This window comes from Schistocerca americana, chromosome 5 (assembly GCF_021461395.2).
Source record: "Schistocerca americana isolate TAMUIC-IGC-003095 chromosome 5, iqSchAmer2.1, whole genome shotgun sequence".
Classification (NCBI taxonomy): Eukaryota; Metazoa; Arthropoda; class Insecta; order Orthoptera; family Acrididae; genus Schistocerca; species Schistocerca americana.
In genome coordinates this window covers 334842081-334856556 of record NC_060123.1, presented here as the reverse complement: position 1 = coordinate 334856556, position 14476 = coordinate 334842081, and the positions used below count along the sequence as shown (strand labels likewise).

Below are 14476 nucleotides of genomic sequence, written 5' to 3'. Positions count from 1 at the left end.
CTGGCTTTGTGTCTGTTAAATTACTGATTGGAGAAAGAATGATGGGATTTGGATGTAGATTTAAATTAAAAGTTGAGTTAATCGGAATGTTATTAAGAGAACTCAATCACATTCTCATTTCGAATATAATAAATTTCCTCGAGACAGAACACCTTGTGTCCACAAGTCAGCATGGTTTTGGAAAGCACTACTCGTTCGAAGCTCAGCTTTCGCATTTCTTACGTGATATCCTGAGAGTCATGGGTGAGCGGCAACAGGCAGATTCCATATTCCTAGATTTCCGAAAATCATCTGACAGTGCCCCTTTGCAGAGTGATAACAAAGGTATGAGCACGTGGAATAGATTCCCAGATATGTGAGCGACTCGAAGACTTCCTAGTTAATAGAACCCAATACACTGTTCTCCACAACGAGTGTTTGTCAGAGACAAGGGTGTTCTCAGGAAAGCCCTAGGAACGAGTGACAGGACTGTTATTGTTCTCTGCATACATAAATGACATGATAGATTGAGCAGCAGTCAGCAACTATTTGTTGATGGATGCTGTGGTGTCCAGGACGGTAGAAAAATTTAAGTTAATTCAGGTGAATACGAAAAAAATCCTGTAATGTTTCGGTACAGCATCAGTACGGTGCTACTTGACATAGCTACATGTAACACAGAAAAGCAATGTGAACAGAAGCGTTTAAGGACTCTGGTAGTGATGGAAAATGGTCGACGTCGGTTTGATGGATGTTTTTTTAGGACAGTTTGGCTCTCCTTTAAAGGATCCCGTGTATAAGACACTTGTGTGACCCTCCGCCACGCACCATATGATGGCTTGCGGCGTATGTGTGTGTAGATGTAGGATAACACACTACTATTTACGATTGCTTCCTGTTCATTAGTTCTGTCGTGTGCAGGCAACAGCTGTTTCAAATACTAAATATTTCAGTGCTTACGTGAATAGCAGTTACGAACGTTTTTTTCTGTTCTTGAAGGAGTATTTGCTCTAGTAATGACACATTTTGCCTCGTTGACGTAATTGGTTTTCTGTTGGTGTGTATCAAATAATCAAGAAGAGAAGGAAGTGATGTGAAAAGCGTACTGTATTTGTATCGACAGCAAATGAAACTGGAACTCCTAAACGAATGTTTGTTTGCTTACTGTTAATACTGCTTTTTGTTCGTTACATTTTCAGCTTTCAGCTGGCATGCACAACATTTTTAATGGACGCGTTTGCAAAAAACTAACCTACGTATTCTTTGCTGGCCCATAAACGTGTGCAACGAGGAAAGAAGCAAGGGATGTTATCGTATCTTGCACATATCAACAAAGTGAAAGACTATTGAAATGTCAAAGTAACAGAAATACATGGTGGTATACCACTATGAAGAATAGAGTTGTTTTATTAGACTCTCAGCGCATTTGTTTCATTGTAGTTTACAGATTTTATCACTTTGAAATCTTACCTATTATGTGTCAGTGTGTGACTAATAGTAGCAATTTACAGGGTGTAAAACGATCTAATTTTTTTAACATGTTCCACCATTATGCAACACGGTAAATGTCTTCAGAGAACGGTCTCAGACGCTTAAGCCCCGTAAAAGGATATTTTTCTTTAACATGCATGTAAGTCACTTTTTACTAACCTATATAACATGGAGGTGTACCTTTCCAACAGTAGTCTATTTGCTTCTTTCCCTAGAGTACTTCTGCCAGTAGCTCTGTCAGTTTTTCAGGAATAAGCAAACATGTAACTATTGGAATTGACGTCTACTCTGATCATCTGTTTCATTTTAATTTTGAATTTCATTTTGAGGATTTTAAAGTATGTCTTTACCATGCTTTGTGATATACCAATAGTTCATTTCATTTTCCATGTATCATTTACACGATAAATCTTAATGATGTGGAATGAATCATTTTATATTAACATCAGTTTTTTATAACTATGCCTCCACACTGATCGTTTATTAGTTTTTTGTTTTCAATTAAAGACAGATATTAGTCAGTAATTCCTACCACCACCATTTACGCATCACAATAATAGATCAGGAGTAATTATCAAAGAGACACGTTTTCAGTTTATTTTCGAATTTTACTTTGGTGTCTGTCAGGCATTTTATATCACTGAGTAAGTGATAAAAACTCTTGATCGAAGCATTGTAAACCCCTGTTTATGGTTCAGACAACCTTAATGTGGCCTAATGAATATCATTTTTTTCTTATGGTATTGTAATTATGTACATAATTTTTCCTGTTGAATGCAGTGCAGGCAGTGGTGGCCGAGCGGTTCTAGGCTCTTCAGTCTGGAACCGCGCGACTACTACGGTCGTAGGTTCGAATTCTGCCTCGCGCGCACACACACACACACACACACACACACACACACACACACACACCACACACGACCGCTGTCTCCAGTTCAATCCTGGGTATGTTTTAATGTGGAAAGAAATTTGAACAATGAATAATTATCGACGGGAGGAATTTAGGGCATGCTATGGAGCACCAACAACCAGCGTGATCACTTACCCATATGTTGTGGGTGGACGAGACCGTTGATGCAGTGTGGTTCTGATGTAGGAACGCTTGCGGTTTGGAAGACAATGAAAAACACAGAAAAGATTGAGAGGAAACAGCGCAGCCATAATTCGTGTACACGGTATAAAGTACTGCTTCAACGGCTCCACTTACGAATGAAATGTGATATCTTTAAACTTTGGATTACAATCGGCTCGATTACTACACCCCTAAACGAGACAAGCTGCCATTTTTGATGGAGCAACTGCGCCTCCACACAAACAAAGCACAAGGTGCTGCTTAGGATACGATCAAAAAAGCTGACACCGTTCCCCAACGGTCAAAACTAAGCGCGGTCACATCAGGGTGATATCACGAGAAAGCATCTCCGAAGTGAACCGTGAAGGTATAACTACCTAATGTTTTGGGCTATACAAGATGGCGGAGGTCAGCTTCAAATTTGTGACGTAATGACAACTCCCATGTTGTTTTATCTCTATGTGTGTATGTGTACACTTTCACAGAAATAATGCATATTTTTGAGCTAGGCGCCTATTATGCTAAAGGGTACGTGATTTTCCATGGCATATCTTCCAACATGGCGCCACTAAGCAATTGACTATCTTATTTTAATACTACGCTGATACTGATTCTCGAGGAAGGGATGGAAAGTGCTTCCGCCATCTTGGATTTTTACTTTATTTTATTTGTTAAAACTACATTCTGACTGCCTCACTCATTTTAATTCTACGCTGGGAATTGATGGAAAGGAAGGGGTGGGGGGGTCAGGGGAGGGAAGAGGGAGAATATGACGTGACTTATCACTTGATGGTAATAACAGCGTTACTAATAAGAGAGGCGGGGCTTGTGAAGTCAACTTTACGTGCATTCCGAAGTGGTCACATGACTACAGTCGTTGCATTCCACAATGGATCAGAAATCACATGGCTATCCTGTTCGCAATGGGGAAGCATACAGCGTTAAAAAATGGTAAATTTGTGTATTTCCAAACATTTGCATAAGGTTAATTAACAATAGGTCTGAATATCAGTCGACTATTTAATTTTTACGTATAATTCTTGTATGTTGGTAAGAAAATAATCCGGATTTTCTAGCACTTTGTTTGCAATGGAAAGGAACGTGCTGTGTGGCTGTTTCTTGGCCAAATGCAGCAGATACACGTGTGTGCCTGTATGCTCCAAGCACGATCTGATTACGCCCTTGCCCTCGTAGCGTGGGACGCTGACAATTCAGTAACGGCAGGCTGTGCTAAAGGTACAATAAAGTGAGTAATACTCTGATCGATAAAGCCACAAATGACGCGATTGTTCTAGTTTGAGTTTGTTTTATAGGTTCCCTTAACAAAATAGTTTTTGCTTTGGAGCCACACTGGGTTTGATATTGCCAAATATTTTTGTACATCTTTAGTTCTTTATTTCGGGTACAAATTTACAAAGCAAATATCCTGAACAATGTGTTTTATTTTATTTCATTGCTTCCCAACTGTCGGAGGGTGTCTTACGTTCCGCAGTAGATCGGTTTCCGACGGGGGGGGGGGGGGGGGAGTATTATATCTGTAGTGGGTGTTGTGGTGCTAATAAGTGGTTATTGATTATGATCTTTGGAGCGCACATATTCTATAATAGATTCCTTCCATGGTCAGTCTTTACAGACAACACCCTTCCAGGTGAAGCTACGCAGGTACTGAAAAAGCTTACATAAATACATTAAAAAAATTTCGCGCAAATCCCTCCCACACATCTAATACTTGGGCTTATAACTTTTTAATATTTTACTGCTGAGTCACATCTGACTACTAGTCATGTATGTATTCGAAACGGTAAACACAACACTGTCTAAATACAAGATGAACTTGAAGTTCCTTGGTGCCTGAGTGCTCTATATCTGGTTTTTCTTCTAAGTGCTTCGTCATTTCTGTGTAGCGATATTTCAGACGTATGTACTGTAAAATTCTCATTGGGTTAGAGTTCTACGTGCCTATCAATAAATAGATAAAACTCACATGGACAGCACGATGGAGAAAATCGGCGTCATTGTTGTTTGGAGGAAGCAACAATACAACGGCATGAAACGAATAAGAGAATCCATGGAAAACGTAACTCGCAGTGGCAGGGCCATGTTCTATCCTCGCTCGTCTCAAAACGAGTCGAGTATCATCCGCTGCTTTGTCTCCAATGGTAAGGACAGTTTCCCTTCAGCGCGAAGGAAAAAAATGTCATATCTTGAGACCCTGCGCGTCGCCTAGAGAATAGCAGTTTATTTTACTGTTTGTATTAATTCATAAAAAATATTCTTTTCGCCTTCACCTTTCAAGAGAAACTCATTGATGTTCTGATTTTATAGGCACATCTCTAAATCAAAGAAATGCTTTATCTGTAGGTTGATAGAGATAGGAACTTTTAGTGTGGAATTAAGAGATTCTACATATCATCTCATTGATAAAAGGAAAATAGTGTACGGGTCCTTGCTTCTGACTTTTCCAAACATTCTTGTAAATTACGTCTCTGACCAACGTCAGTCCCTGCTTACTTGTATGAAGCGCAAAAGCTGTGGTCCTTACATCCTACAAATATTAGCAATGGTGCTCTAGCAACAAACATACCGTACGTGGTTTTGTTTCAGACAGCAGTACGTAGAGACGGCACGTAAGTAAGTACGCTAGGGTAAAAGTGAGGATACGTATTCGACACCTCTAAAGGGCATACAAAGACAACACAAAGCAAGTGAACAAGAGACATTAAAATGCATACATCTTTATGGTTTGCTAAAAAATACAAACTGTTCAACTTAACAATGATATCAGTCTTAATGGACACTACATGACACAAGAAATGTTACAAGATGCCAATTTATACTATCTCAGTGTAATGAATAAAATGAAATTACTTTTCCGTCACGACACAGGGTTATTTGTGGGATCCGGTTCTCAAGGGATGCTAGTGGAGGGTGTGCAGACAGTCTTGCTGAGCTTTCCAATGTTGCTTCAGCTTCAATTTCAGCCTCATCTTCAGCACGCAGCCATTCGACGACGTTCCACCCTCAGGTCGATTCCGCCAATTGGTGTCAACAAGATGTTGTTTGGAGCTATGCGTATCTTCGACTGCTTGTCTCCGACGGGCAGAAAGTCAAATTTTGACAGCAGATGTACCAGTGCCACCTTCACCTGCGTCAACCCAAAACGCATCCCTGCAACAAAATAAAAGTACCTTCAGTTCGTTGCACATGTAATTGATAATGTTACTTTTCTTCAGTCTTGAATTGTTGATATGAGTGAAAAACTGAATTTCATTCGTTGCGCGTAAGACTGCAATGAAATTCAAAATACTTCGTTATAATGAACTAGTGCTGAGTCAAACCAACCAGAGGAATTAAGTGTACAAAAACGGAGAAATCGAGTAGTAAAACTGGTGTAATGAATACAGTCCACACAACAAATCACCCCATTCCTTTCTAGGTTCAGTTCAGTATTGCAAACTGAAATAAAATTTGACACAATCACCTTGTGGGTAAGAACTACCTACCTAAGTTGTGGGGGTGGGAATCGGGGTTAAAAAGCTTTCTACGCGACACGTGAATTCCCAGACTTTATTTCAGAACGGGAGCACTTGGCGACTTGCAACAGACGTCACACGATTTCAGACTTCCATGAAATTTTTTCTCGCTGACATCTCCTACAAAATGATGAAAGGAACAACGTTTACGCTTACTGTAGTGTCGGCGGAAGAGCCAACACCGTGTTACTACAGGTGGCCGAAATGCACGCGTTTTAGCTCACGCAGGCTGGCATGAGGAGTGAAGAACTATACTGACGTGAGGTCTGGAACATGACAAGGAATTAGAATTCAGAAATCGGACGGAATTAGTTTCATACTTTAATCCATTAATGATGAACGTCGCTCTTGACGGTTCATGATTCACAATAGTATCAGTTCAGAATACATTCTTGAAGAATATGGCGCCTTGCTAGGTCGTAGTAAATGACGTAGCTGAAGGCTATGCTAAACTGTCGTCTCGGCAAATGAGATCGTATGTAGACAGTGAACCATCGCTAGCAAAGTCGGTTGTACCACTGGGCGAGTGCTAGGGAGTCTCTCTAGACTAGACCTGCCGTGTGGCGGCGCTCGGTCTGCAATCTCTGATAGTGGCGACACGCGGGTCCGACGTATACTAACGGACCGCGGCCGATTTAAAGGCTACCACCTAGCAAGTGTGGTGTCTGGCGGTGACACCACACTGCTTTTCAGTTGTTCACGCATTAAAAGTACCGCTTAAAGCATAACGCCATAATTTATTACTTCTTTACTACCAACTGTACTCGCGACACATTTTACAGACAGTACCCACATATGCCGCTGAAAGTAGCTACAATATTATATCACTGTACGACACGTGGTTCAGGAAATGTGCAAATATACCACTGGATACAAGTGCAAAATTATTCAGTGTACGACACATAGTTCGGAAGTTATGACGCCATAAATAATGAGATGAGTGGTAAGTCGCTGCATCTTGCATGATGTTTAAATTTATTACTTCTTTGCCACTAACGCTATTCGAAATAAATATCGCAGACAGTATTGACATATGCTGCTGAACTACCTACGTTATTATTTCATTGTACAACACATAGTTCAGGAGATATGACGTGATAAACATTGAGATGCATGAGAATCTACCTCATCGTGCATGGCGTTTAAATTTATTTCTTCATTACTACTAACTCCATTCGCAAAACATGGTGGAGACAGTATCCACATATGCCGTTGAGTGTACCTACAAAATTATAAACGTAACTTCATCCTATGTCTGGAGCGCTGGTCGATTTCCAATAATAGAATACCAACAGTCGTTATTTTTGTTTTATTTGTTACGCAACCAGTTTCGGCGTTGCATTATGCCATCTTCAGGCTTGCATATAACGAGTAGGCCTAAACCTCGTGTTAGAAACCAATGCAGCACTGTCAACTGGTATCGTAAAGATTTTTTCCCACCTGCATGTGCGCTCCTTGGAGATGCTGACAGCTTTCAAAGGAGTGCATATATCCGTGGGGGGAAAAAACTTCACAATACTAGTTGACAGTGCTGCATCGGTTTCTAGCACGAGGGTTATTCGATATTGCAGGCCTGAAGATGGTATAATGTAATGCCGAAACTGGTTACCTAACAAATAAAACCAAAATAACGACTGTTCGTAATTTATTATTGGCTACAAAATTACATCTTTGTGTGACTCATAGTTCAGGAGATACGACGTCATAACCATTTAGCACAAGGTCAGAGGCTGCTTGGTATAGTCATGGACCCACAGCCCTAAATAAATAACTGAGCAACACTGGGTTTCTATGCTAATGTAGCTATAAAGATACTAGAGCGCTCAAGATAAAGTGAAAAATAAAAATATACCCTCTGCTTTATATTGTTTAGGTTCGCAACAACACACTGATCAGTTTTACTTTTATTTTTATCCTGCCCTTTCAAACATTTATAGCTTTCATATTTAGTTTGCAGCCTTGTGTTTTCTGGGTTTTAAGTTCTAATGATGACTAATTAGAAGCACAACCTGTGAAAAGTAGTAAGTCAACCAAATGCAAACAAGGCATTTACGAATATCATAGAGTATTTCAAATAGATCGCATGCTCCATCTTGACAATTTTAAATTTCATTACAGTAGTATTGAGAGCTTGAAGTAACTTATTTCACAACCAAGAACCGTCATATAGAAGTTGCTCCCCCCTGTGAGTCCGGGGATTAGAATAGGCCCGAGGTATTCCTGCCTGTCGTAAGAGGCGACTAAAAGGAGTCCCTCCCCCTCAAGGGGGTAGTTAGCGCCTGCGTCCGGAGACGGACGGTTCCACGACCTCTATTTGCGGTCATTTTGCTTTTTCACTTTTCGTTTCTTCCTTCCTTTGGTTGGTTCCTTTCTTTGCTCTTCTCCACCTCACTGTCTTCCTTACTCTTTCCCTTGCCTTCTTCTCCTTGCCTTCTCATTGCCTTCTTCTCCTTGCCTTCTCATTGCCTTCTTCTCCTTGCCTTCTCATTGCCTTCTTCTTCTTGCCTTCTCTGGTCTCCGCCTCGGCGTTTGAAACAGTCTGTCCTCTCTCTCCCTCTCTCTCTTCTTTTTCCTCTTCTTCCTTCCTTCCTGTGCGCGCCTGAAGGCCGACCCACGCGTTCGCACGCGTAGCCGGTGACGGGGTAACGCGTACTTCCCCGCCCTGGGTAGACATGTAAGGCACGCACGTACCCCCTGGTAAAGGCCAGGCCCAGGGAGGGGTGATTGCCTGAGCTGATACCTTCTGACCATGCCGATTGGTCCTTCCGTCTGTTTCTCGGGAGGTGTGACCTGAGGTGTAAACATTCACCTAAGGCGGGAGTGCCCTCTGAGAGGGTCCCCACAAGGAAGGAGCGCGCCATCGGAGACGCTGGCAATCATGGGGGATTCCTCCGCAATGGATTTCACTCCATCTCTCTCGACTTCTGCCCAAAAACGGAAACTTGACCAGCCACCAGTGACCAAAGTACTACTACCTGCCCCACAGTTCCTCGTCGTTTCTCGATCTGAGGACGGAAAGGATTTTTCCTCTGTCAACCCTTTCGTTATCCAGAAGGGCGTAGATGCCATAGCCGGATTTGTCAAATCTTGTACCAGGTTGCGTAACGGTACCTTATTACTAGAAACTGAGAGCGCCTTTCAGGCACAAAAACTGCTTCGGGCCACACTCCTGTACACGTTCCCTGTCCGGGTGGAGACTCACCGAACTTTGAATTCGTCTCGTGGTGTGACTGTCCACCTCCGTCTCCTCATTGTGTGAACTGTCAGGGTGACCATGCCGCATCCTCCCGCGACTGTCCTGTCTATAAGGAAGAACGCTGTATCCAAGAAATTCGGGTCAAAGAGAAAGTGTCCACCTCGGCTGCTCGCAAGCTATTGGCTAGTAGGAAGCCCACGCTGCTCCCAGTGGGGAAATACAGTACTGTCCTCGCCTCTCGTCGGACTACCAGGGAGGTGGCAACCCAGACATGCGATCTGACCTTCAGCACCACGGTCGTCCGTTCGGCCAGTGCTAAGATCGCGCGGTCGACGTCTCCTCTTCCTCCCATCACCCCACAGACACCAGCCCCTTCATCAGCTTCTGCTAAGACGAAGACCCAGAAGTCAGATGCACGGGGCTTCAAGAAGGAACCGTCCCGTGCAGACTTCCTACGTACCTCGACCTCCCAGCCTTCGACCGGTACTTCCACCAAACGACCTTCCAAGAAGGCTCATAGGAAGCACAGTTCTCCTTCTCCGCCACGGCGCATTTCTTCTCCTGCGCCACCCAGCGGTTGCCGCCCCAGGCCGTCATCCGTTTCGCCTGGCCGCACCGCTGGTAGCCGAACATCTGGCCGTTCACCGGCGGAGGAAGCTCCCCCTCCCGGCCATCTTACCAAGATGGCCGTTGAACCTATAGGACCCAATGGACGATGACTGTCCGCCTACTGATAGCGGCGGCAGTGCTCGCTCGAAGCCAGGCCCTCAGCGGCCTTCGAGGTGACCCGTTCTTTCATCTTCCTTTTCTTTTTACGATGGCACTTATTGACTGGAATATTCGCAGCATTCGCTCCAACCGAGAGGACTTGAAGTTGCTGCTCCGCTTGCACCGTCCGCTCGTCGTAGCCCTCCAGGAAACGAAGCTACACCCATGCGATCAAATTGCCTTGGCACGCTACACCTCTGTGCGTTTTGACCTACCCCCTGTGGTAGGTATTCCGGTTCATGGAGGGGTTATGTTGCTGGTCCGGGACGATATTTACTACGATCCCATCACATTGCACACCGGCCTGCAGGCAGTTGCCATCCGCATTACTCTCCCCACTTTTACATTCTCCATTTGTACCGTTTACACTCCATCGTCATCTGCCGTTACCAGGGCAGACATGATGCAGCTTATTGCTCAGCTACCTGCCCCATTTTTGTTAACTGGAGACTTCAATGCCCACTATCCCCTTTGGGGCTCTCCGGCATCCTGCCCGAGGGGCTCCCTGTTAGCAGACCTTTTCAACCAGCTCAATCTTGTCTCCCTCAATACTAGCGCCCCTACCTATTCCCATTTAGACCTCTCTATATGTACTACCCAACTTGCACGTCGGTTTGAGTGGTATGCACTTTCTGATACATATTCGAGCGACCACTTCCCGTGTGTTATCCATCTCCTGCAGCATACCCCCTCCCTGTGCTCATCTAGTTGGAACATCTCCAAAGCAGACTGGGGGCTCTTCTCTTCCAGGGCGACCTTCCAGGATCAAACCTTCACAAGCTGCGATCGTCAGGTCGCACACCTCACGGAAGTCATTCTCACTGCTGCTGAATATTCCATCCCTCACCCTACTTCTTCTCCACGTCGCGTACCGGTCCCCTGGTGGACCGCAGCATGTAGAGACGCTTTACGTGCTCGTCGACGTGCTTTACGCACCTTTAAACGCCACCCTACAGTGGCGAATTGTATCACTTATAAACGATTACGTGCACAGTGTCGTCGTATTATTAAAGAAAGCAAGAAAGCCAGCTGGGCTGCTTTCGCAAGCACCTTCAACAGTTTTACTCCTTCTTCTGTTCTCTGGGGTAGCCTGCGCCGGCTATCTGGCACTAAGGTCCACTCACCAGTTTCTGGCTTGATGGTCGCGAATGACGTCCTTGTGGCCCCGGAGGATGTCTCCAATGCCTTCGGCCGCTTTTTCGCAGAGGTTTCGAGCTCCGCTCATTACCACCCTGCCTTCCTCCCCCGCAAACAGGCAGAGGAGGCTAGGCCACCTGACTTCCGCTCCTCGAATCGTGAAAGTTATAATGCCCCATTCACCATGCGGGAACTCGAAAACGCACTTGCCCGGTCATGGTCCTCCGCTCCAGGGCCTGATTCTATTCATATTCAGATGCTGAAGAACCTTTCTCCTGCGGGTAAAGGTTTTCTTCTTCGTACTTACAATCGCATCTGGACTGAGGGACATGTTCCCGCATGCTGGCGCGAGTCTATTGTTGTCCCGATTCCTAAGCCTGGGAAGGACAAGCACTTGCCTTCCAGTTATCGACCCATCTCGCTTACCAGCTGTGTCTGTAAAGTGAAGGAGCGAATGGTTAACTCTCGTTTGGTTTGGCTGCTCGAGTCTCGACGCCTACTTACCAATGTCCAATGTGGATTTCGTAGGCGCCGCTCTGCTGTTGACCATCTGGTTACCTTGTCGACCTTCATTATGAATAACTTCTTGCAGAAGCGCCCGACTGCGGCTGTTCTTTGATTTGGAGAAGGCTTACGACACCTGTTGGAGGGCGGGCATTCTCCGCACCATGCATACATTGGGTCTTCGCGGTCGCCTCCCTCTTTTTATTCGTTCCTTTTTAATGGATCGACAGTTCAGGGTACGTGTGGGTTCTGTCCTGTCAGACACCTTTCACCAGGAGAATGGGGTGCCACAGGGCTCAGTTTTGAGCGTCGCTCTCTTCGCCATAGCGATCAATCCAATAATGGATTGCCTCCCAGCTGATGTATCAGGCTCCCTTTTCGTGGACGATTTTACCATCTATTGCAGCGCGCAGCGTACACTTGTCCTGGAGCGCTGTCTTCAGCGTTCTCTTGACCGTCTTTACTCCTGGAGTGTCGCCAATGGCTTCCGTTTTTCTGCCGAGAAGACGGTCTGTATTAACTTCTGGCGCTACAAAGAGTTTCTCCCACCGTCCTTACGACTCGGTCCCGTTGCTCTCCCATTCGTGGAGACAAGAAAATTTTTAGGTCTTACATTTGACAGGAAACTTAGCTGGTCTCCACATGTGTCATATTTGGCTGCCCGTTGTACCCGTTCTTTAAATGTCCTCCGTGTTCTCAGTGGTATGTCGTGGGGAGCGGATCGAACCGTCCTACTTCGTCTATATCGGTCGATCGTCCGCTCCAAGCTGGATTATGGGAGCTTCGTATACTCCTCTGCACGGCCGTCCATCTTACGCCGCCTCAACTCCATACAACATCGGAGTTTACGACTTGCGATCGGAGCGTTTTATACTAGTCCCATAGAGAGTCTTCATGCTGACGCTGGCGAATTGCCACTCACCTACCGGCGCGATATACCGCTTTGTCGGTATGCCTGTCGGCTACTGTCAATGCCCGACCACCCGTCTTATCGTTCCTTTTTTGACGATTCTCTCGACCGTCAATACGGGTTGTATGTCTCTGCCCTGCTACCCCCTGGAGTTCGCTTTCGTCGCCTCCTTCAACACCTTAATTTTTCACTCCCTCCAACCTTTCGAGTGGGCGAGCGCCACACGCCACCTTGGCTCCAGGCTCAGGTTCGCGTTCACCTTGACCTCAGCTCGCTCCCAAAAGAGGTTACCCCCGGTTCGGTCTACCACTCCCGTTTTGTCGAACTTCGTTCGAAGTTCATTAATATGACCTTCATTTATACAGATGGCTCAAAGACCAATAACGGGGTCGGGTGTTCCTTTATTGTCGGGGCACAAAGTTTCAAATACCGGCTCCATGGCCATTGTTCGGTCTTCACAGCTGAGCTCTTTGCCCTCTACCAGGCTGTTCTTTACATCTGCCGCCACCGACATTCTGCTTATGTCATCTGCTCAGATTCCCTGAGCGCCATCCAGAGCCTCAGTGATCCGTATCCGGTTCACCCTTTCGTGCACCGGATCCAACGCTCTCTTCAGCAGTTGGTGGACGTCGGTTCTACGGTTAGCTTTATGTGGATTCCTGGCCATGTCGGTATCCCTGGGAACGAAGCTGCAGATGCCGCGGCCAAGGCTGCGGTCCTCCAGCCTCGGACAGCTTCTTGTTGTGTCCCTTCGTCGGATTGTAGCAGGGTAATTTGTCGGCGCATTTTATCGCTGTGGCATGCCGATTGGGCTGCACCTACGGACAACAAGCTTCGGGCCTTGAAACCTCTACCCACGGCTTGGACGTCCTCCTCCCGCCCTTCTCGGAGGTCGTTTTGGCCCGGTTACGAATTGGACACTGCCGGTTCAGCCATCGCCATCTGCTGACGGCTGCGCCGGCGCCGTTCTGCCCATGTGGGCAATGGCTGACGGTCCGCCACATTTTAACGTCCTGTCCGGATTTTAACACACTGCGTCTTGATCTTGGCGTGCCATGTACTTTAGAAGCCATTTTAGCGGATGACCCACGAGCAGCTGCTCGCGTTCTTCGTTTTATCAACTTGACAAACCTCTCTAAGGACATTTGATTATGCTGTTTTTTTAATCCTATGCCTGTCAGTCTGTCTTTTATCGTGTTTTCCCTTTTAGTTGTTGTTTTAAACTTGTGCCTCGCGGTGCATTCTTAACGTAGTCTGGGCGCTAATGACCATTGAAGTTGTGCGCCCTAAAACCACAAAAAAAAAAAAATATAGAAGTTGCTGTCGTGGATGAATTGCACAGGGTTGTTTGACCCTCCAAAAAGAAATACACACAACGCTACACAGATAAATGCATCAAAAGTGAATGGAGAGATAGTAGGTATTGTGGATCCACCTAACAGAAATTTTGTTTGATCTCCGTCAGCTCTAGTATATTTATAACCAGCTGACTTAGCAATGATCTGATTTTGCCTTACTATATAAGCACAATTTTTTTAAAGAAAACTTAAGTCTATGAAACGGATGTATGTGACAGTCCAGTAAGTAAGTTCACAATTTAAACGTCACAACAAGTTTAAGAAAAGGGGGTCAATAAATAAAAATTTTTAGAACATCTCTACCAAATAAGAGAGCAGGTTAACAAAACTAATAGTCCTGTAGTCCTGAAGAAAGAGGACAACGATAATCTGCCCCATAAAAATTAGGAAAGAATAGAAAAAAAACATTAAGTTATCATCAGAAACTACAGATAGGATCACTTTTAAGTACTGAAGGCTCACGAGAAAAAAAAAAAAAAAAAAAAACATAGGCATGAGAAATTAAATGGCAACATGCCGAAAAAAGGA

At 45.0% G+C, this 14476-nt stretch overlaps 1 protein-coding gene across 1 annotated transcript in view; it reads right to left on the bottom strand.

Moving 5' to 3' along the window:
• Positions 1 to 5531: 5531 nt before the first annotated feature.
• LOC124616359 (cytochrome P450 6k1-like) overlaps positions 5532 to 14476 on the bottom strand; it is a 24542-nt gene continuing 15597 nt past the window's right edge. The window contains exon 4 of the mRNA XM_047144669.1: positions 5532 to 5710. Within this exon, the coding sequence (XP_047000625.1) occupies positions 5532 to 5710 (179 nt within the window). The remainder of the gene's footprint in view (positions 5711 to 14476) is intronic.